At 39.7% G+C, this 20,983-nt stretch overlaps 1 protein-coding gene across 1 annotated transcript in view; it reads left to right on the forward strand.

The window, feature by feature from the left end:
- Positions 1-19,330: 19,330 nt before the first annotated feature.
- The window catches only part of LOC119622828 (zona pellucida sperm-binding protein 3 receptor-like), a 40,561-nt gene continuing 38,908 nt past the window's right edge, over positions 19,331-20,983 (forward strand). Inside the window, exon 1 of the mRNA XM_073014302.1 lies at positions 19,331-19,963. Coding sequence (XP_072870403.1) covers positions 19,905-19,963 — 59 coding nt within the window. The 5' untranslated portion in view covers positions 19,331-19,904. The remainder of the gene's footprint in view (positions 19,964-20,983) is intronic.

A 20,983-nucleotide genomic window follows, 5' to 3' on the forward strand; every position in this document is an offset into this window, starting at 1 on the left:
CAGAATTTAGTAAATCATATTCCTTAGTTCATAAGAGGCTATTATCCTTGGTCAAGGTAAAAGCCCTTCTCTGCTTTTTTCCTTGTCTCTTGACTGCCATTCCCCATTTTCCTCTCTCCACCGCCATACGTACCTACTCTAATGTGTGTGATACATGTCGTTTAGTGTGCACACAGATTGTTAATGTGTATGTGCTTTTCACCTTGCTTGTTCCCAAGTACTACATAGTATTCTAATACATGAATCCTCCATATTTTGTTATCCATTCCCCTTGTGATGAGGTTGTCTCCAGTTTCCCTTTACTATAAATGACTTTGTGATGAGTATCCTTGTATATGTCTCTTTATAAAACTGCTTGAGGTTTTCTGTTGTATATATACCCTAGAAAGTAGATGCAGTATCAATTTATTTTGCTGTGTAGAAGAGTTATTTTGTCTCCATTCTCACACATATAGGATTACTTACCTTACTAATTTTTAATATTCTGATTTCTTATCATCATTTTAATATCTGTAAAATCTGTAGTGATGCCACTTTTCTCCTTTTCTCATTCCTAAGATTAATAATTCACATTTCTCCTTTTTTCTTCCTGCTCAGTCTGTCTACAGGTCTTATAAATATTTTTTGATTTCTCAAACAATTAGCTTTTTGTTTTATTGATTTACTCCACCGTTTTTCTTTGCTATTTGATTGCTTTCTGCACGGATCTTTATTTCTTCTGATTACTTTGGGTTTAATTGGCTCTTGTTTCTAATTTCTTAAGATGGAAATCAAGGTAATTGACTTAGGCCTTTGTTTCCTTTCCAATAAAGCACTTTACTGCCATAAATTTCTCTCTGAGAACTGCCATGTGGCATTCCGCAAACTTTAATATGTTGTACTTTCAATTTCATTCACTTCAAAATACATTCCAAATTCCTTTTCAATAAAAAAATAGTTGTTTTATATTATGGTATTTTGGTATCATTTTGCAGCAATGCCAAACAAAACTTCCTTCTATTTTGCTTGCAATTTGACAGGCTAAGGTAGAGAAAGGACTGTAATGGTACCCAAATTATCAGCCCAAGGAGTCTTGCAGGGCTCATTATATGAGAAACAGGTTCAACTTACAAAGAACTGATCTACGCTTTGACATGTGAAATAGTTAACTTTTTGTTGTTTTGTTGAGGTGAAAGTAAGTGTGGCCTTTGTGGTAGAATGTAAGAAAAGTTGACAGAAATCTTCCAGGAAGAGATGAAGGCAGGGTAGCCACCTAATACATCCTTTCTAGGGACTGGGAGTCAGACACGTGGGCATAGACCCAAACTCAGAACTTGAGTGAGGATAGAAAGGAGTGTGAGAGAGGCTTGTTTTCCTAATGCTGCTACAGATCCTCTGATGTTAGGGAGCTTCTCTCTTATATGAGTCAGGGAGGGGTTCCAAAGGTTAGAAGGAGGACTTACTCCGCAGTTGTAATGAATCAGACCAAACAAGGAAGCAGAAAACAAGACAGGTATCTGGGATTTTCCATACAATGCCCCAGAAAACTGTTCACAGTGGGGGCAATATGGCAAATGAGGGTATGTTTCAAAAGAACTTTTATAGTTGCCTTATTCCAGTTTCTCTGAAAGCCATTTGTATAATAGATATGTTGGGGTAAAAAAATCCTTTTTCAGAAGAAGGTAGCAATGGATAGAGAAATTTTTTCTCAGGAAAAGTCAATCACAGAAGATGTGGACAGCAAGGGTCCTACAAGGCTCATATACCTGCCGAGCCCTGGGGGAGGAAATGAATGAGGGACCTCACAGGATGCCTTCAGCAGCTGCACAGCATGTGATGTGGTCCTACCCTCTGTGTGCATTAGCTGGGAGGAACTAAGTTTGTTAGTTCATGGCAAACTTAGTTTGTTAGTTCATGGCAAACAATCCCCAAATCTCAGTGGCTTTAAAGATAAAGTTTTATTGGCCGGGCACGGTGGCTCAGGCCTGTAATCCCAGCACTTCGGGAGGCCAAGACAGGCAGATCACAAGGTCAGGAGATCGAGACCATCCTGGCTAACATGGTGAAACCCCGTCTCTACTAAAAATACAAAAAATTAGCTGGGTGTGGTGGTGGGCACTTGTAGTCCCAGCTGCTCAGTTGGCTGAGGCAGGAGAATGGCATGAGCCCCAGAGGCGGAGTTTGCAGTGAGCCAATATCACGCCACTGCACTCCAGCCTGGGTGACAGAGTCAGACTCCGTCTCAAAAAATAAAAATAAAAATTAAAAATTAAATAAATAAAGCTTTATTTCCTGTTAACACTACATGTTATCTTGGGTTGCTGGGGAGCCGGGTTGGGATCTGCCCTGGGACCCACAGAGCCTCTGCTTCATGGGGAAGGAGTATGACAATCCCATGGTTCTTCATAACTTTACATTTTACTGCCAAAAGCAAATCACTTTAAGGGAGCTATAAAGGGAAGAGGGAAGAGCAACCCTATCACATGCCTGGAAGGAGAAGAAACAGAATCATTGAGGAACCACACTAATGACTAACACACCGCAACTACAGAGATTTCCAGCAAAACCTACATAATCACATCTGCTCATTACTTTTGGATTTCTTGTGATTAGCAATCAAGGACAGTTTCTCAGCTAATCAGCACAGGGAGAAGAGCCTGTTGTAACAGACAATAAAGGAACATATAAGACATAGATATAGGAACCTAGACAGGGGGAGTCAAAAGGATGTTGGGACAGGGAATACAGCTGAGAGGGCATGGCCAAGTTGATTTGTAATAGCAACAAACTTAAGACAACCCAAACATTTACCAATAGGGGACTGGTTTAAATGCGATGTGCTTGCAAACACTGGAATTTACTAACCCACCAAGTGTTCACAGAGAACCTACTCTGTGCCAGGCACTGAGCATAGTGCTGTGAACAACAAAGAGTCACTAAATGAAATGCAGTCATTAAAAAGGATGAGGTATATTTGCATGTACTGATGTGGGAAGATATCTAAAATGTGTAAAATGAAAAATGCTTGTTTCAGAACAGCATGTATCATATGATCCCATTTGTGTAAGAAATTCTTACATATCTAAGTATACTATTTACATAATCTCATAGTGATTATCTCTGGGGTATGTATTTGAAGAATGGTTAGGAAGGCCAAGAATTTATTTGACACTTTATAATCTTGTGTTCTATTTGTAACCTGAGCATGTTTATACATATAACATAGATGATATATAATGTAATAATAGGAATTTTAATGTTTATCTTTGGAAGAATAGAAAACAGTAGTATAATTTGAATAATTTTTTAAAAATAACAATGATATATTTGGCTGCTAAAGAAAGGAAGGACAGAGTATGCAGTAGCTGGAGCAGGACATCAGGTTAAGGGATAAGTTGACTACAATAGATAGGACAGTTGGGATGGGGAAACTGGGAGGCGAGAGTAACTAGTGTATGTTTTTCCTGACAAAGCCATAGAGGATGAGATTTGGGGCTGAGTTGGGAGAAAATAACCTCAGATTGGATGATGAACATCTCGATTTTATAGGAGCGGGAAAAAGGAAAGAATGGGTATGGGGGCTCTCCGGCTATATAACAGGCATCCTTTATAATGGCTTCTGTTTCCCACTGAGCTAGAAATAAGAGCACTTCCTCAGAGAGAGGGAAAAAATAGGAAACTTTGCATTTCAAGAAAGGTAGACAAGGGTTGAAAATGTAGTAAATATGAAAACAGCCTTACTAAATAAATTTAAAATTTTCAGAGAGTCAGAGTTGAGGACCCTGATGAAGTTGGTAACCACAAATTTATAGTGGTACCAATCTGCTTAATTTTTTGGGTATTTTTCTAGAGTCCTGCTAACATGAAACAGCAGATTCCTGATTCATTTAAGGCTGCGATTTTATTAGATGGGTATAATGAAGAGTCATAAGGGGCAAAGAAGTTTAAAATATTGATACACGGCTAAAATGGTGCCTCATTGCCCCTCAGTTGGGAAGGGAAGAAAAGAAATGAAAAGAAGAGGGGTTGGTGGATGGTGATGTTGAAGAAAAAGTGTTTGATGGCAGGGGACTGTCAAGAAGGAACAAACTTGAAAGACAAAAGGGTGTGGTCACAGAGTGTGGTATATGAATATTTGATTCTTCAGCTGGAACAGCCCTGGGTAATGACAAAGTACAGGATGACCATTGGAGAGGTGCTAAGTGAGCAGGAGGATGTCATTGGAGATGTAGGGCTCAAGGAACTGAAAGGCCAGGCCCTGGCTGGGGTCATGTCCGGACCACATGTCTACCAGTTAGGAAGCCAGGTCAATAAGCAGGAATGAAGACCCAGTGATGACAGAGAAGGGCAGGAATATTTGTCAAGGTATAATTCAGGTGTTCCTGAGTCCCCTGGCCATCCTTCTACTCTCTATCTCCATGAGTTCAATTGTTTTAATTTTTAGCTCCCAGAAATAAGTGAGAACATGAAACATTTGTCTTTCTGTGTCTGTCTTATTTCACTTAATATAGTGACCTTCAGTTCCATCCATGTTGCTGTACAAATAACAGGATCTCATTCTTTGAAGAGACAGATTTCTTTTCTTTTGGGTATGTGCCCAGCGGGGTGTTGCTGGATGGTATGGTAGCTCTATTTTTAGATTTCTGAGGAACCTCCAAGCTGTTCTTCAAGTGTTTGTGCTAATTTACAATCTCATCAACAGCATATGAGGGTTTCCTTTTCTCCACATCCTAGCCAGCATTTGCTATTGGCTGATTTTCAGATAAAAGCCATTTTAGTTGGAATGAGATGATATTTCATTGTGGTTTTGATTTGCATTTCTCTGATAATGATATTAAGCACTTTTTCATATACTGTTTGCCATTTGTAGGTCTTCTTTCAAGAAATGTCTGTTTAGATCTTTTGCCCTTAAGTCAGATTATTTCATTTTTTCCTGTAGAGTTATTTGAGCTCCTTATAGATTCTGCTTATGAATCCCTTGTCAGATGGGTAATTTGCAAATATTTTCTCCCATTCTGTGGGTTGTCTCTTCACTTTGTTGATTGTCTCCTCTGCTGTACAAAAGCTTGTTAACGTAATGTGATCCCATTTGTCCATTTTGCTTTGGTTGCCTGCACTTCTGGGGTATTACTCAAGAAATCTTTGCCCACTCTGATGTCCTGAAGTTTTTGGAGTGTTTTCTTCTAGTAGTTTAATAGTTTGAAGTCTTAGATTTAAGTTTTTAATCTATTTTGGTTTGATTTTCTTAATATGGTGAGAGACAGGGGTCTAGTATTGTTCTTCTGCAAGTAGATATCGAGTTGCCCTGCACCATTTTTTAAGACTGGTTTTTCCCTAATATATGTTCTTGCCACTTTTATTAAAAGTGAGTTCACTGTAGATGTATAGATTTATTTCCTAGTTCTTGATTCTATTCCATTGGTCTATGTGTCTGTTTATGTCACCACCATGCAGTTGTGGTTACTATAGCTCTGTAGTATAATTTGAAGTCAGGTAATGTGATGCCTGCTGTTTTGTTCTTTTTGCTCAAAATGGCTTTGACTCTTCTGGGTCTTTTGTGGTTCTGTATAAACTTTATGTTTTTTTCTAATTCTGTTAAGAATGTCATTGGTATTTTGATAGAGATTGCATTGAATCTGTCAATTTCTTTGGGTAGTGTAGACATTTAAACAATATTGATTTTTCTAATCCATAAACATGGAATATCTTTCCAATTTTCGATGTCCTCTTCCATTTCTTTCATCAATGTTTTATAGTTTTCATTGTAGAGATCTTTTGCTTCTTTGGTTCAGTTTAATTCCTAGGTATTTATTTGCAGCTATTGTAAATTAGATTACTTTCTTGATTTCTTTTTCAGAATGTTTGCTGTTGGCATATAAAAATGCTACTGATTTTTGTATGTTGATTTTGTATCCTACAGCTTTACTGAATTTGTTTATCAGTTCTAATGGTTTTTTTGGTGGAGGCTTTAGATTTTACCAAATATAAGGTCATATCATCTGCAAACAACAATAAGTTGACTCCTTCTTTTCCAGTTTGAATCCCTTTTATTTATTTCTCTTGTCTGATTGCTCTGGCTGGGACTTCCAGTACTATGATGAATTACAGTGGTGAAAGTGGGCATCCTTCTCTTGTTCCAGATCTTAGAGGAAAGGCTTTCAGTTTTTCCCCTTTTAGTATGGTACTAGCTATGTGTCTGTCATACGTCAGCTTTCACTGCATTGGAGTATATTGTTTCTACACTCAGTTTTTTGAAGGTTTTTATCAAGAAGTGATGTTGAATTTTATCAGTATCAATTGAAATGTTCATATGGTTTTTATTCTTAATTCTGTTGATATGATGTATCACATTGATTGATTTCCATATGTTGAACCATTCTTGCATCCCTGAATAAATTTCAGTGGTCATGATGAATATACTTTTTAATGTGTTGTTGGACTCAGCTTGCTTATATTTTGTTGAGGATTTTTGCATCAATGTTTAGCAGAGATATTGGCCTGTAGTTTTCTTTTTTTGATGTATCCTTATCTGGTTTTGGAATCAGGGTAATACTGGACTCAGAGAATAAGTGTAGAAGTATTGCCTTCTCCTTTATTTTTTGGAATGGTTTGAAAGTAGAATTCGTATTAGCTCTTTGTATTAGTCCATTCTCACGCTGATAATAAAGACATATCTGAGACTGGGTAATTTTATAAAGGAAAGAGGTTTAATTGGCTCACAATTCAGAATAGCCAGGAAGGCCTCAAGAAACTTACAATTATGGCAGAAAGGGAAGAAAACATGTCCTTCTTCACATGGTGGCAGGAAGGAGAAGTGCTGAGCAAAGTGCTAAAAGCCCCTTATAAAACTATCATATCTCATAAGAATTCACTCACTATCATGAGAACAACATGGATGAGCTGCCCCCATGATTAAATTACCTCCCACTGGGTCCCTCCCACTGGATCCCTCCCACTACATGTGAGAATTATAGAACTACAATTCAAGAGGGGATTTGGGTGGGTACAGAGCCAAACCATATTATTCTGCCTCTGTCCCCTCCCAAGTCTCATGTCCTCACATTTCAAAACACAATCATGCTTTTCCAACAGTCCCCCAAAGTCTTAGCTCATTCCATCATTAACCCAAAAGTCCAAGTCCAAAGTCTCATCTGAGACAATGCAAGTCTCTTCCAACTATGAACCTGTAAAATCGAAAGCAAGTTAGTTACTTCCTTGATACAATGGGGTACAGGCATTGGATAAATAAATCCATTTCAAATAGAAGAAATTGGCCAAAACCAAGGGGTTATAGGCCCCATGCAAGTCTGAAATCTAATAGGGCAGTCATTAAACCTTCAAGTTCCAAAATGACCTCCTTTAACTCTACATCTCACATTCAGGTCGTGCTGATGCAAGAGATGTGCTCCCATGGCCTTGGGCAGCTCTGCCCCTGTGGCTTTGTAGGGTACAGCCCCCCTCCTGGTTGCTTTCACAGGCTGGTGCTGAGTGCCTGTGGCTTTTCCAGGCACATGACACAATCTGTCAGTGGATCTACTATTCTGGGGTCTGGAGAACAATGGCCCTCTTCTCACAGCTCTACTATGCAGTGCCCCAGTGGGGACTCTGTGTGGGGCTCCAACCACACCTTTCCCTTCCACAGTGCCCTAGTAGAGGTTTTCCATGAGTGTTTTGCCCCTGTAGCAAACTTCTGCCTGGATATCCAGGTAGGTGTTTCCATACATCCTCTGAAATCTAGGTGAAGGTTCCCAAACCTCAATTCTTGACTTCTGTGCACCCACAGTCTCAATAACCACGTGGAATTTGCCAAGGCTTGGGGCTTGCACCCTCTGAAACAATGGCCCAAGCTGTACCTTGGCCCCTTTCAGCCACAGCTGGAGCTGAAGAAGTTTGGATGCAGTTCACCATGTCCCAAGGCTGCACAGATCAGAGGGGCTCTGCGCCCAGCCCAGAAAACCATTTTTCCCTCTCTGTGAAGGTCTCTGACATGCCCTGGAGACATTTCTACCATTGTCTTGGTGGTTAACATTTGGATTCTCATTACTTAAGCAAATGTCTGCAGCTGGCTTGAATATCTCCCCAGAAAATGTTTTGTTTTTGCTTTTGTTTTTGTTTTCCTATTGCATTGTCAGGCTGCAAATTTTCCAAACTTTTATGCTGTACTTCCTCTTGAATGCCTTGCTGCTTAGAAATTTCTTCTGTCAGATACACTAAATCATCACTCTCAAGTTCAAAGTTCCACAGATACTTAGGGCAGTGGCAAAATGCTGCCAGTCTGTTTGCTAACACATAACAAGAGTCACCTTTGCTCCAGTTCCCAACAAGTTCCTCATCTCCATCTGAGACTACCTCAGCCTAGACTTCATTGTCCATATCACTATCAGCATTTTGGGCAAAGTCGTTCAACAAGTCTCTAGGAAGTTCCAAACTTTCCCACATCTTCCTGTCTTCTGACCCCTCCAAGCCTCTTGGAAGTTCCAAACTTTCCCACATTTTCCTGTCTTTTTTCTGAGCCTCCCAAATTGTACCAACATCTGCCTGTTACGCAGTTCCAAAGTCACTTCCACATTTTTGAGTATCTTTATAGGAGAGACCTACTATCTGTGGTACCAATTTACTGTATTAGTCCATTCTCACACTGTTAATAAAGACATATCCGAGAATGGGTAATTTATAAAGAAAAGAGTTTTAATTGACTCACAGTTTAGCATGGGTGGGGAGGCCTCAGGAAACTTACAATCATGGCAGAAGGGGATGCAAATATACCCTTCTTTATGTGGCAGCAGGAAAGAGAACGGCTGAGCAAAGAGGGGAAATCCCCTTATAAAACCATCAGATCTTGTGAGAACTCACTATCATGAAAACAGCATGGGGGAACTACCTCATCATTAAATTACCTCTTGCTGTGTCCCTCCCATGACATGTGGGGATTATGGAAACTACTATTGAAGATGAGATTTGGGTGGGGGTGGGGACACTTATTGTTATAAACTTTCCTCTTAATACCACTTTTGCTGCATTCTATGTTTTTGTCTTGCAATCTATTTTGTCTGATATGAGTATAGCTACTCTTGCTCTTTTTTGGTTTCCATCAACATAGAACATCTTTTTCCATGCCCTTATTTTCAGTCTATATGTGTCTTTTTAGGTGAAATGGGTTTCTTGTATGCAACAGATTGTTGAATACTGTGTTTTTCATCCATTCTGGTACTCTATGTCTTTTTACTGGAGAGTTTAGTCCATTTACATTCAATGGTACTATTGATAAGTAAGGACTTGCTTCTGCCTTTTTAAAAATTTATTTTCTGGTTGTTTTGTGGACTTCTCTTTCTTTTTTCCTTCTTTTCTGTCTTCCTTTTTTTTTTTTTTTTTTTTTTTTTTTTTTTGAGGCGGAGTCTCGCTCTGCCGCCCAGGCTGGAGTGCAGTGGCCGGATCTCAGCTCACTGCAAGCTCCGCCTCCCGGGTTCACGCCATTCTGTCTTCCTTTTAGTGAAGGTGATTTTCTCTGGTGGTATGATTTAATCTCCTGCTTTTTTGGTGCATACGTTTTATTTTTTTATTATAGGTTGCCATGAGGCTTGCAAATACTATCTTATATGCCATTATGTTAAGTTGATAACATCTTAACACTGTTTGCATAAATTAACAAGCAAAAAGAAAACTAATAGAAACTCTATTTTTTGACTTTGTGCCCTGCTTTTTAACTTTGTATTGTTTCCTATTTATATCTTATTGTACTATGTATTGAAAAGTTGTAGTTATTATTTTTGATTGGTTCATCTTTTAGTCTTTCTACTTAAGATAAGACTTGTTTACATACCACAGTTACAGTGTTATCATACTGTGTTTTTCTGTGTACTTACTACTACTAGTGAGTTTTGTGCTTTCAGATGATTTCTTACTATTCGTAATGTCCCTTTCTTTCTGGATGAAGTGTTCCCTCTAGGATTTCTTAAAGGACAGGCCTGGTGTTGATAAAATTCCTCAGCTTTTGTTTCTCTGGGAAAGTCTTTACATCTCTTCATGTTTGAAGGATATTTTTGCCAGATAAACTATTCTAGGGTAAAAGTTGTTTTCCTTCAGCACTTTAGATATGTCATACCACTCTCTTCTGGCCTGTAAGGTTTTCACTGAAAAGTCTGCTGCCAGACATATTGGAGCTCCATTGCATATCATTTGTTTCTTTTCTCTTGCAGCTTTTGGGTTGCTTTCTTTATCCTTGACCTTTGGGAGTTTGATTATTAAACGCCTTCACATAGTCTTCTTGATGCCTTGAGATAGTCTTCTTTGAGTGAAATCTGCTTGGTGTTCTATAACTTTCCTGTACTTTGATATTAGTATGTTTCTCTAGGCTTGAAAACTTCTCTATTCTTATCCCTTTGAATAAATGTCCCACCCTTATCTCCTTCTACCTCTTAAAGCCACTAGCTCTCAGAGTTGCCCTTTTGAAGCTATTTTCTAGATCTTGTAGGTGTGCTTTGTTTTTCTCTTTTTTTATTCTTCTCTGACTGTGTATTTTCAAGTAGGCTGTCCACAAGCTCACTAATTCTTTCTTCTGCTTGATCTGTTCTTTCATTAAAAGATTCTGATGCATTCTTCATTGTCAATTGCATTTTTCAACTCCAGATTTTCTTCCTAATTCTTTTTAATTTTTTTATATCTTGGTTAAATTTATCTGACAGAATTCTGAATTCCTTCTTTGTGTTATCTGTAATTTCTTTGGGATTCCTCAAAACAGGTATTTTGAAAACTTTTTCTGAAAGGTCACATATCTCTGTTTCTCCAGAATCAGTCCCCAGTGCCTTACTTAGTTCATTTTGTAAAACCTTGTTTTTCTGGATGATCTGGATGCTTGTGGATGTTTGTCAATTTCTGGGAATTGAAGAGTTAGGTTTTTATTGAAGTCTTCGCATTCTGGACTTGTTTGTGCCTGTCCTTGGGAAGGTTTTCCAGATATTCAAAAGGACTTGGGTGGTGTAATCTAAGCCATGTCTGCATTAGGGGTGACCCCAAATCCATTAATGCTATAGTTATTGCAGACTCAAAGGTACCACCTTGGTGGTCTTGGATAAGGTCTGGAAGAGTCTCTGCAGTATCTCTTTTCTTATTTTCTCCCAAACGAACAGGGCCTCTCTCTTTCCGTGCTGAGCTGTCTGGAGCTGGGGTTGGGGTGACACAAGCACCTCTGTGGCCACCATCACTACTGTGCTGGGTCAGGCCTGAAGCCATCACAGCACTAGGTCTTGCCCAAGGCTCACTGTAATGACTGCCTTTCTACTGCCTATGTTTGGTGAAGGATCTAGGGCTCTACGATCAGCAGGTGATGAATCAGAGATTCATCAATGACTCAGAGATGGTGGATGATATAACATCCTTACAGTTTCTCACGGATGCACATCTCTGCATTTAGCCTGAAAGTGACTAAGTGTACTATGAGTATGATATGACCTAAGGCTGCATGCCAAAATGGTTCCTAAACAATGGAAAGCTGAGTGAACTTCTCAATAAGATGAAGGAAAACCTAAGGGTTATAACTCAAGCCTTTCTATGGTTGCTCAGTCTGAGGCGTACAGGAGGGCAGCACAAATGTCTGGGTTTGGCTACATGCTCTTATGGGCAGCGAGGATGGAAGGACAGAATGAAGCCTCCTACAAACTACACATATTCTGCAATGTGCTACTTGATACACTTTACAAGCTAACGCTTTCTCACTTTTCTGTCTCTCCCTCAAGATTGCAGTTTTCCTCCTAAAATTGCCCATGGGCATCATAAACAAGCTAGTGTATACAGTTTTTTCAAAGAAGAGATTATATATGAATGTGATAAAGGCTACGTCCTGGTCGGACAGGCGACACTCTCCTGCAGTAATTCACGCTGGTCAGCTCCAGCCCCTCGATGTAAAGGTAACTCCAGCTTCCTTTTCAGCTCAAGACTAAGTGGGTGGACCTGTCCTGAGAGCACTGAGAGCTAAATTTCTTCCCTGTCAGAGGCAGCATGAAAACATTTGATTTGATTTATATTAAATAACCAATATATGCAAATGATACCCAATGCAAAAAGTACATAGGGCATACACAAGCATTAATCTCCTCCATTTCTTTCTCCCAATCACAAAATTCAGCCTTCTTGAGGCAGCCCAGACCTGGTTTCTTGTATATTTCCAGAAATATTCTAAAAGCATCACATTTTATCTTAGTGTACCTGTGGCCTGTGGCAAAGTTTCCATGGAAACTTGCTCTAGTATGAATATAGGCTCCACTGAATGAATTATAAACATCATGAGTGACAGTTATTTCCATTAGAGTCTTGTGCAGGGCAGGCACCACCTGCTATGATATAGATGGTGTGTGTTGGTGGGAGGGGCCGGGGAGGGTGAAGGGGGACTCGTAGTTTGCAGCAGTTGTGGGGACAGGAGGAGTTGAGATCAGGTCTGATCTTTACATGCATAGAAGTTTGCTGTCAACATGCATGACTTTGCTGTGAAAAACTTCAGTAATTATTTGCCACCATTTTCTCTTTTGTACACAGGAGAATAATAGGCAAGAAGGAAATTTTTTTTATTATACTTTAAGTTCTGGATTACATGTACAGAACATGCAGTTTTGTTACATAAGTATACATATACCCTGGTGGTTTGCTGCACCCATCAATCTGTCACCTACATTAGATATTTCTCCTAATGTTATCTCTCCCCTAGCCCCCACCCCCCAACAGGCCCCAGTGTGTGATGTTCCCCTCCTTGTGTCCATGTGTTCTCATTGTTCAACTCCCACTTATGAATGAGAACTTGCAATGTTTGGTTTTCTGATCTTGTGATAGCTTGATAAGAATGATGGTTTCCAGCTTCATCTATGTCCCTGCAAAGGACATGAACTCATCCTTTTTTATGGCTGCATAGTATTCCATGGTGTATATGTACCACAGTTTCTTAATCCAGTCTACCATTGATGGACATCTGGGTTGGTTCCAAGTCTTTGCTATTGTGAATAGTGCCTCAGTAAACATATGTGTGCATGTTTCTTTATCATAGAATGATTTCTAATCCTTTGGATGTATGCCCGGTAGTGGGATTGCTGGGTCAAATGGTATTTCTAGTTATAGATCCTTGAGGAATTGCCACACCTGTCTTCCATCATCATTGAACTAATTTACACTCCACCAACAGTGTAAAAGCATTCCTATTTTTCCACAACCTCTCCAGCATCTGTTGTTTCCTGACTTTTTAATGATCACCGTTCTAACTGGCGTGAGATGGCATCTCATTGTGGTTTTGGTTTGCATTTCTCTAATGACCAGTGATGATGAGTATTTTTTCATATGTCTGTTGGCTGCATAGATGTCTGCAATAAGGAAATTTTTATGCATAGAATCTTGCAGCAATCAAGACTGTGAGTAAGAGTTACCTTGTTGGGATTCTGGGGTCACATACCTTCTTTTGGAAATATCCTGTCGTGGAAACAATAGATGCTGGAGAGGATGTGGAGAAATAGGAACACTTTACACCATTGGTGGGAGTGTAAATTAGTTCAACCATTGTGGAAGACAGTGTGGCAATTCCTCAAGGATCTAGAACTAAAATACCATTTGGCCCAGCACTCCCATTACTGGGTATATACTCAAAGGATTATTAATCATTCTACTATAATGATACATGCACATGTATGTTTACTGCAGCACTATTCACAGTAACAAAGACTTGGGACCAACCCAAATGCACATCAATGATAGACTGAATAAAGAAAATATGGCACATATACACCATGGAATACTATGCAGCCATAAAAAAGAATGAGTTTATGTCCTTTGCAGGGACATGGATGAAGCTGGAAACCATTATTTTCAGCAAACTAACAGGAACAGAAACCAAACACCACATATTCTCACTCATAAATGGGAATTGAACAGTGAGAACACACAGACACAGGGAGGGAAACATCACACACTAGGGCCTGTCAGGGGGTGGGGCGCAAGGGGAGGGATAGCATTAGGAGAAATACCTAATGTAGATGACAGGTTGATGGGTGCAGTAAACCACCATGGCACGTGTATACCTATGTAACAAACCTGCATGTTCTGCACATGTATCCCAGAACTTAAAGTATAATAAAAAAAGAAATATGCTGTCATATTATATGAAAATGTTACCATCTTGAGCAAGTGTCTTAACGTGTCTCAACTGTCTCTTAGAAAAAATAGGAATAATAACAGTGCTCATTTCATAGGGCTGCCAGGAGACTTAAATGATAGCAACATAAAGGGCTTAGCAGAAGTCTGATAGGTAGTCATACTCAATAAAATGCTAATATGATTGTTTTCAAATGAAGAGAAAGATAGAGCAATTAGCAGAACTAGATACAGTTCATTCTTATTATCCGAGACTGTTGTCATGTCCTTCTTCATAGATTTACAGATTTCTTAAAAATGTGTTTCCGTTACAGCTCTGTGTCTGAAACCAGAATTAGCGAACGGAAGGTTGTCTGTGGATAAGAATCAGTATGTTGAGCCTGAAAATGTCACCATCCAATGTGATTCTGGCTATGGTATCGTTGGTCCCAAAAGCATCACTTGCTCTGAGAACAGAACCTGGTACCCAGAGGTGCCCAAGTGTGAGTGGGTAAGTGGCACAATTCAAGGAATGTCTGTGCTGTCAACCCCTAAAAATGGTGGCATCCCCTAGAGCTCTGTACCACTCAACAATGGTGAAATCTGACTTGTCAGGATTCATTTCTGAGTCACTCCCACTCAAAGAAACTCTTTTTGACTTGAAGCGTTCTGCTAAGTTAGGGGTGGCAAGTTCTCCTGTTCTCACTTGAGAACAGCAAAAACTGAGCCCTTACAGAGCAGGGTTTCATAGACCCGGTAGTACCGATTCCTAACTTAACTTTTGCTAAGCTATATAATATATTGTTGTTCAATTTCTGGATGGTCAGCAAAAACAGCCTCTGTTACCATGGGGGCCTTCTGGACAGCTGTCTCAGAACAGATCTATGTTCCCCTGGGGAAGACTGTGGTGGGACCCAAGCGATTTCTTGTTTTCCCAGCCTCAACCACCAGTCTGAGGTTGGTCTTGGTTCAGTCCTGTAGTCCTTTCACTGCCAGGATCCACTCTCCTTCATGATTAGGAGAGAAGCTTCTCAATCTCACCCACCACTTATATCTCTTTTAGGAGACCCCTGAAGGCTGTGAACAAGTGCTCGCAGGCAAAAGACTCACGCAGTGTCTTCCAAACCCAGGGGATGTGAAAATGGCCCTGGAGGTGTATAAGCTGTCTCTGGAAATTGAACAACTGGAACTACAGAGAGACAGGGCAAGAAAATCCACTTTGGATAAAGAACTATAATTTTTCTCTAAAGAAGGAGGAAAAGGTGCCTTGCTGGCTTGCCTCTTGCAATTCAATACAGATCAGTTTAGCAAATCTACTGTCAATTTGGCAGTGATATTCATCATAATAAATATCTAGAAATGATAATTTGCTAAAGTTTAGTGCTTTGAGATTGTGAAATTATTAATCATCCTGTGTGTGGCTTATATTTTTGCTTTTCAAGACACAAAGCACAATCTTTTTCTCGATTAAAAATGCACATTATAAAAAACTATTTTGTCTTTGTGGTCATTTAGGACTCTGTGAAATAAGCGTCCTTAAAAAATCCATAATATAAAGTTAATACATTTGTTTTACTGTTTGGGCCACACAAAATAGGTACTTTGATTTTTTGTTTGTTTTTTTGTTTGTGTTTTGAGATGGAGTCTCACTCTGTTGCTCAGGCTGGAGTGCAGTGATCTTGGCTCACTGTAACCTCCACCTCCCAGGTTCACGTGATTCTCCCGCCTCAGCCTCCTGAGTAGCTGGGATTACAGGTGCGTACCACCATGCCTGGCTAATTTTTGCATTTTTAGTGGAGACGGGGTTTCACCACTTTGGCCAGGCTGGTCTTGAACTCCTGACCTCAAGTGATCTGCCCACCTTGGCCTCCCAAAGTGCTGGGATTACAGGTGTGAGCCACCATGCCTGGCCATATTTGGGTTCTCATCCTGGACAGACTGCCTTTACTCCACAGTTTCATGTGTGCACTGTACTCACGTCCTCCCTGGTGAAGTAAATGTCAACACACCCCCAAAGCCTCATCCATTCTCCCCCTCTGGGGGAGTCAGGCTTTCCCCTGAGCCCCTGTGCATGTTGTCTCTTTCACTCATGCCACATCTCCACTATTGCCTTCCATGAAGGAAGTTTACTTTTGTGTCTGAACTCCTCATTCCAACCCCAGAGAAGGAACTTCGAGAGACAGATGAAGATCAAGCCCGCATGTCAGCCCTCTGCATATTCTCAAGTCTTCTATCTGATTTGGTCACCACTTTCCTTAATATTAAATTAAAACAGGTTGAGCAACTGCCTCACACAGGAAGAGATACCCCATATCAAACTTCCTTATATCTCTGGATACTCTAGAGACTTTTATTCCTTTAAGTCATCACTTATTCTGACTCTTGCTTCCTGTGCAGTCTCTTTCTCACTCTTATCCCAGCTTCTCTGGCTGTCTTTTCTCTCCCTGCACACAGAAATCTGGCCTTTTGGACACTGGCCTTTTTGGCTTAATTTTCCCAAAATTCTGTGGAGGAAATGGCATTATGGCAGGCTTTCACTGAACTTTAGACGTAACAGAGGAGGTGGAGCTGTTGGAGAAACCCACTGCTATAGTTTGAATGTTTGTCCCCTCCAAACTCGCGTTGAAAGTAAATCCCTAGTGTGGAACTATTGAAAGGCGGGTTTTTAAGAGGTGGCTGGTTCATGAGGGTTCTGTCCTGATGAATGGATTAAACCATTCATAGATGAATATTTCATGTGCTAATGAGAAGAATGTGTTCCCACAGCTGTTATCACAGAAGTGGGACTGGTGGCTTTATAAGAAAAGGAAAAGATACCTGAGTTAGTATGCTCAGCCCCCTTGCCATGTAATGCCCTGTGCCACCTTGGAACCCTGCAGAGTCCCCACCAAGAAGGCCTTCACCAGATGCCAAGCCGTGGACTTGGATTTCCCAGCCTTGAGAATTGTGAAAAATACTTCTTTTTGTTTACAAATTGCCCAGTTTCAGATGTTCTGTTATAAGCAACAGAAAATAGATTAAGACACCCACTTAGCATCAAACATATCTATCTATGATCTTAAAAGCCATTACCTACTAAGCTACTAGAAATTTCTTGGTTTAATGCTTATTTTTGAATTTCTCCTGATTCAAGAATTTGTGAGCAACTAGTTTCCCTGAAAGGTGGTTTCAGAAAACATTGTGAGTGAGTGGGCAGTAAGATGGGGAAGGGAAGAAAACCCATGAGGGAACATTGTTGAGGGGGTTAATTCATTGCCAACTGGGACTCAATCATGCTAGAATCATCTGAGAGCATGTAGAATCCAACTCTGAGTTGTCTTCCTCAGGATGAAGACCTGGATATTTTTCTGCCTATTCTCTTCTCTCACCGGTGAAGTTTTGCCCCAGTAGCAATGGCTTCCAGACCCAAGGGATCTACACTGTTGGCTGGCTAAGCAGGTTCCAGGGTTGGGGATCACCATTAGGCAGAAAGACATGGGTAACCAATGGCACCTATGGGACCATTTGCAGTAATCTCTAGAGTAGGTCAAGGGCATATGGCCAGGGTACAGATGATCTCTTCTACAATTGCCTTTTCTGTATGGTCCTATCTGTTGACTAAGAACTATGGCATCGGCCAGTCTCTATTGGCTTACAGAAATATCACTAACTTTTTTGTATTAATGCTGAATCTTGCAACTTTACTGAATTTATTTATCAATTCTAACAGTTGTTTGATGGAGTCTTCATGTTTTTCTAAATATAAGATAATATCATCTACAAACAGGGACATTTTGACTTCTTCCTTTCCAATCTGAATGTTTTTTCTCCCCCTTTTGCTTGTCTAATTGCTTAGACTAGGATTTCCAGTACTATGTTGAATAGAAGTGGTGAAACTTGGCATCTTTGTTTTGTTCTAGATCTTAGAAGAAAGGCTTTCAGCTTTTCCCCATCCAGTATGGTATTAGCTATGGGTTTGTGACTTATGGACTGTTTTGTTTTTAGGTACTTGGTATAATTTTGATTTCTAAAAATTTGTTGTGACTTGTGTATGTTATGGCCTAACATAGCGTCTATCCTGGAGAATATTTCATGTGGTAATGAGAAAATGTGTTTCTGCAGCTGTTAGATGACATGTTCTGTAAATATCAATTTGTTCCATTTGGTATAGTGTGTAGTTTAACTCCAAAGTTTGTTTGTTGATTTACTGTCTGGATTATCTGTTTATTGCTGAAAGTGGGGTGGGTGTTTTGTCTTTGAGCTTGCTGAATCTTTTTTTTTTTTTTGTCACTCAGGCTAGAGTGCAGTGGTGCAACCATAGGTCAGAGTAACCTTGAACCCTGGAGCTTAAATGACTCTCCCATCTCAGCCTCCTGAGGAGCTAGGACTACAGGCATGCACTACAATGGCTGGTTTTTTTTTTTTTTTTAAGAGACAAGGAATCTTATTATGTTGCCCAGGCTGGTCTCAAACTCCTGGTCTCAAGCAATACTCTTACCTTGGCCTCCCAAAGTGCTGGGATTATAGGCGCAAGGCACTGTGTTAGGTCCCAGGCTTGCTGATTCTTTCCTTTGTTTGATCAGGTCTGCTGCTGAAGTTTTCTCTTGAGTTTTTCAGTTCAGTTATTGCATTATTTATTTCTAGAATTTCGATTTGGTTTTTAAAAGTTGTTCCTAGGCTGGGCATGTTGGCTCATGCCTGTAATCCCAGTGCTTTGAGAGGCCAAAGGGAGAGGATCACTTGAGCCCAGGTGTTTGAGGCCAGCCTGAGCAATATAGGGAGACCCTGTCTCCACAAAAAATTTAAAAATTAGCCAGGCATTCTGGCATGTGCCTGTAGCAGTCACTTGGGAGACTGAGGCTGAAGGATCGCTTGAGACCAGAAATTCGAGATGGCGTTGAGCTATGATCATACTACTTCCAAGTTGGGTGAAAAAGTGAGACCCCCATCTCTAAAAAACAGACATCAAATAAAAATTGTTCTTATTTCTTTGTCATATTTCTTATTTTGTTTCTGGATTGTTTTACAAATTTTATTTAATTTTCTATTCATTTTTTTGTGATTCCCTGAACTTTTAAAAGAGGGTTATTATTAATTATTTGTCAGACAGTTCACAGATCTTCAATTCTTCAGCGTCTATTACCAGAGCTTTGTTGGTTTTTTTCCCTGACTTTTTTTCAATCCTGCGTCTTTACACTGATGCCTGTGCATTCGAAGAAATGGCCACCTCTTCCAACTTTTGCAGGTGTTCTTTGGTGTTAGACTTTTATTACTTAACATTAGAACTTTATTTGTTGGCCTGTAGTTGCTTCCCATTCTGGGAAGGATTTATATTGAGCACCAGAACTTAAACACTTCCCTGGAACTAAATCACTGCCCTTTCATTGTTTCCCAGTCTGGGGAAGACTTATTGTGAGTACCAGAACTTATAGCTTGCACAGGAACTTAAACACAGACCTGCAGTGGTTTCCAGGTCTGGGGAAGACTTAAGAGAGCACCAGAATTTCATCACTGACTTTTCAGTTGCTTCCAGGTCAGGGGAAAGTTCCATGTAAGCATCCGGGCTGCGTGGGAAATCTGACCAGGGACTCAGGCCTTGCCATGGATTGTATCCCATGAAGCACTATGGCACTGTCCAGTCTCCTTCATGTGATGCCCAGCTGATTTATATGCAGAGTAGCCACCAAGATCCACATGCTAGTTCCTGTGATAAGCACCCCTTCCCCCCACTTGTCTTCAATTCACCCCGGGTGGTTCAGCCCTCCTGGCATTCCCAGGGCTTCCTGTGGGACAGGACTGCAGTGGGCTTCCCATGAAAATTCCCAGACCAGTGGGAAGGTAGAATGTCCACTTCCAGTTCCCTCCTCCCACCTTGGAAACTGTGGGTCCAGGGAAGTTCTCCGTGAGTGGTGGTTATGCCAGCTTAGGGGAGAGGGTGGCGCAGTCTAAAATGGCCATTTTAGCAGTTGTGGTTTTGTTGTAGGAGCTTTCTCCTCTTCTCTCTCAGATTCTGGTGAATTCAAGGTGGTGTTCTTGTCTTTGAATAATTGCAAGTTGTACTTTTGTGGGGAGGAGTGGTGCTGAGGATCTTCTGTTCCACCAACTGTAAATGAACTAATTTCATAAATAAAATTAAAATTTCCACTATCTAGAAAGTCACCTTCCACACCATTTTATGAGTGGATAATGGGTAATTATGTATGCTTATATTTTCATGTTATTAACATGCTTAAACAAAGAGTTATCCACCCCAAGTCTCAGTCTTTAAGAGTACAGAAGAAACAGTTGAGGTTTTTAAATACTAGACCTTTGCCCTTTATTTTTCCTTTCTTACCATTCTTTACTAATATAAAGGAGTAGTGTTGACTTATTTTCACATAGATTTAAATTATCCTTCTATTCTTTAATTTATCCTTTCATTTAAATCCCTCTAAAAATTATTTAAAATAAATACATATATATATTCTAACAAATATTAAAACAATAAAGGTAAGTATAGAGAGCTTACTTCCATTATATTATCCATTTTTCTCTTTCCATTTTAAATTTAAATTTCACATTTAAGATTTTAACTTTGTGCATAATTCTATAAATTGTAAACCATGTTAGAAATGCATCTATTTCTTGACCTATCAACTTTATTTATTTTTAAAATTAAGATATATTCATGTTTAACAAATTAGCATATTATCTGGTGCACACAATTCCCTTTCCCTACTCCCAGAGAACCACTGTCATATCTTGCAACTTTTTTTTCCTGATATTTACCTTCATATTTTAAGATAATATTTTTTTTCTGTTTTTCTTAGATTATTATTTTAGCTGCTATCTATTGATTACAGATATTTACTCATCTTCTAATATACCACCTGCTTTTCCTTTTTCTTTCAATATAATTATTGCATAATTTTGGTTACATCAG

The sequence above is a fragment of the Chlorocebus sabaeus genome, unplaced genomic scaffold (genome assembly GCF_047675955.1).
Source record: "Chlorocebus sabaeus isolate Y175 unplaced genomic scaffold, mChlSab1.0.hap1 unalloc_scaffold_612, whole genome shotgun sequence".
NCBI classification, from domain to species: Eukaryota; Metazoa; Chordata; class Mammalia; order Primates; family Cercopithecidae; genus Chlorocebus; species Chlorocebus sabaeus.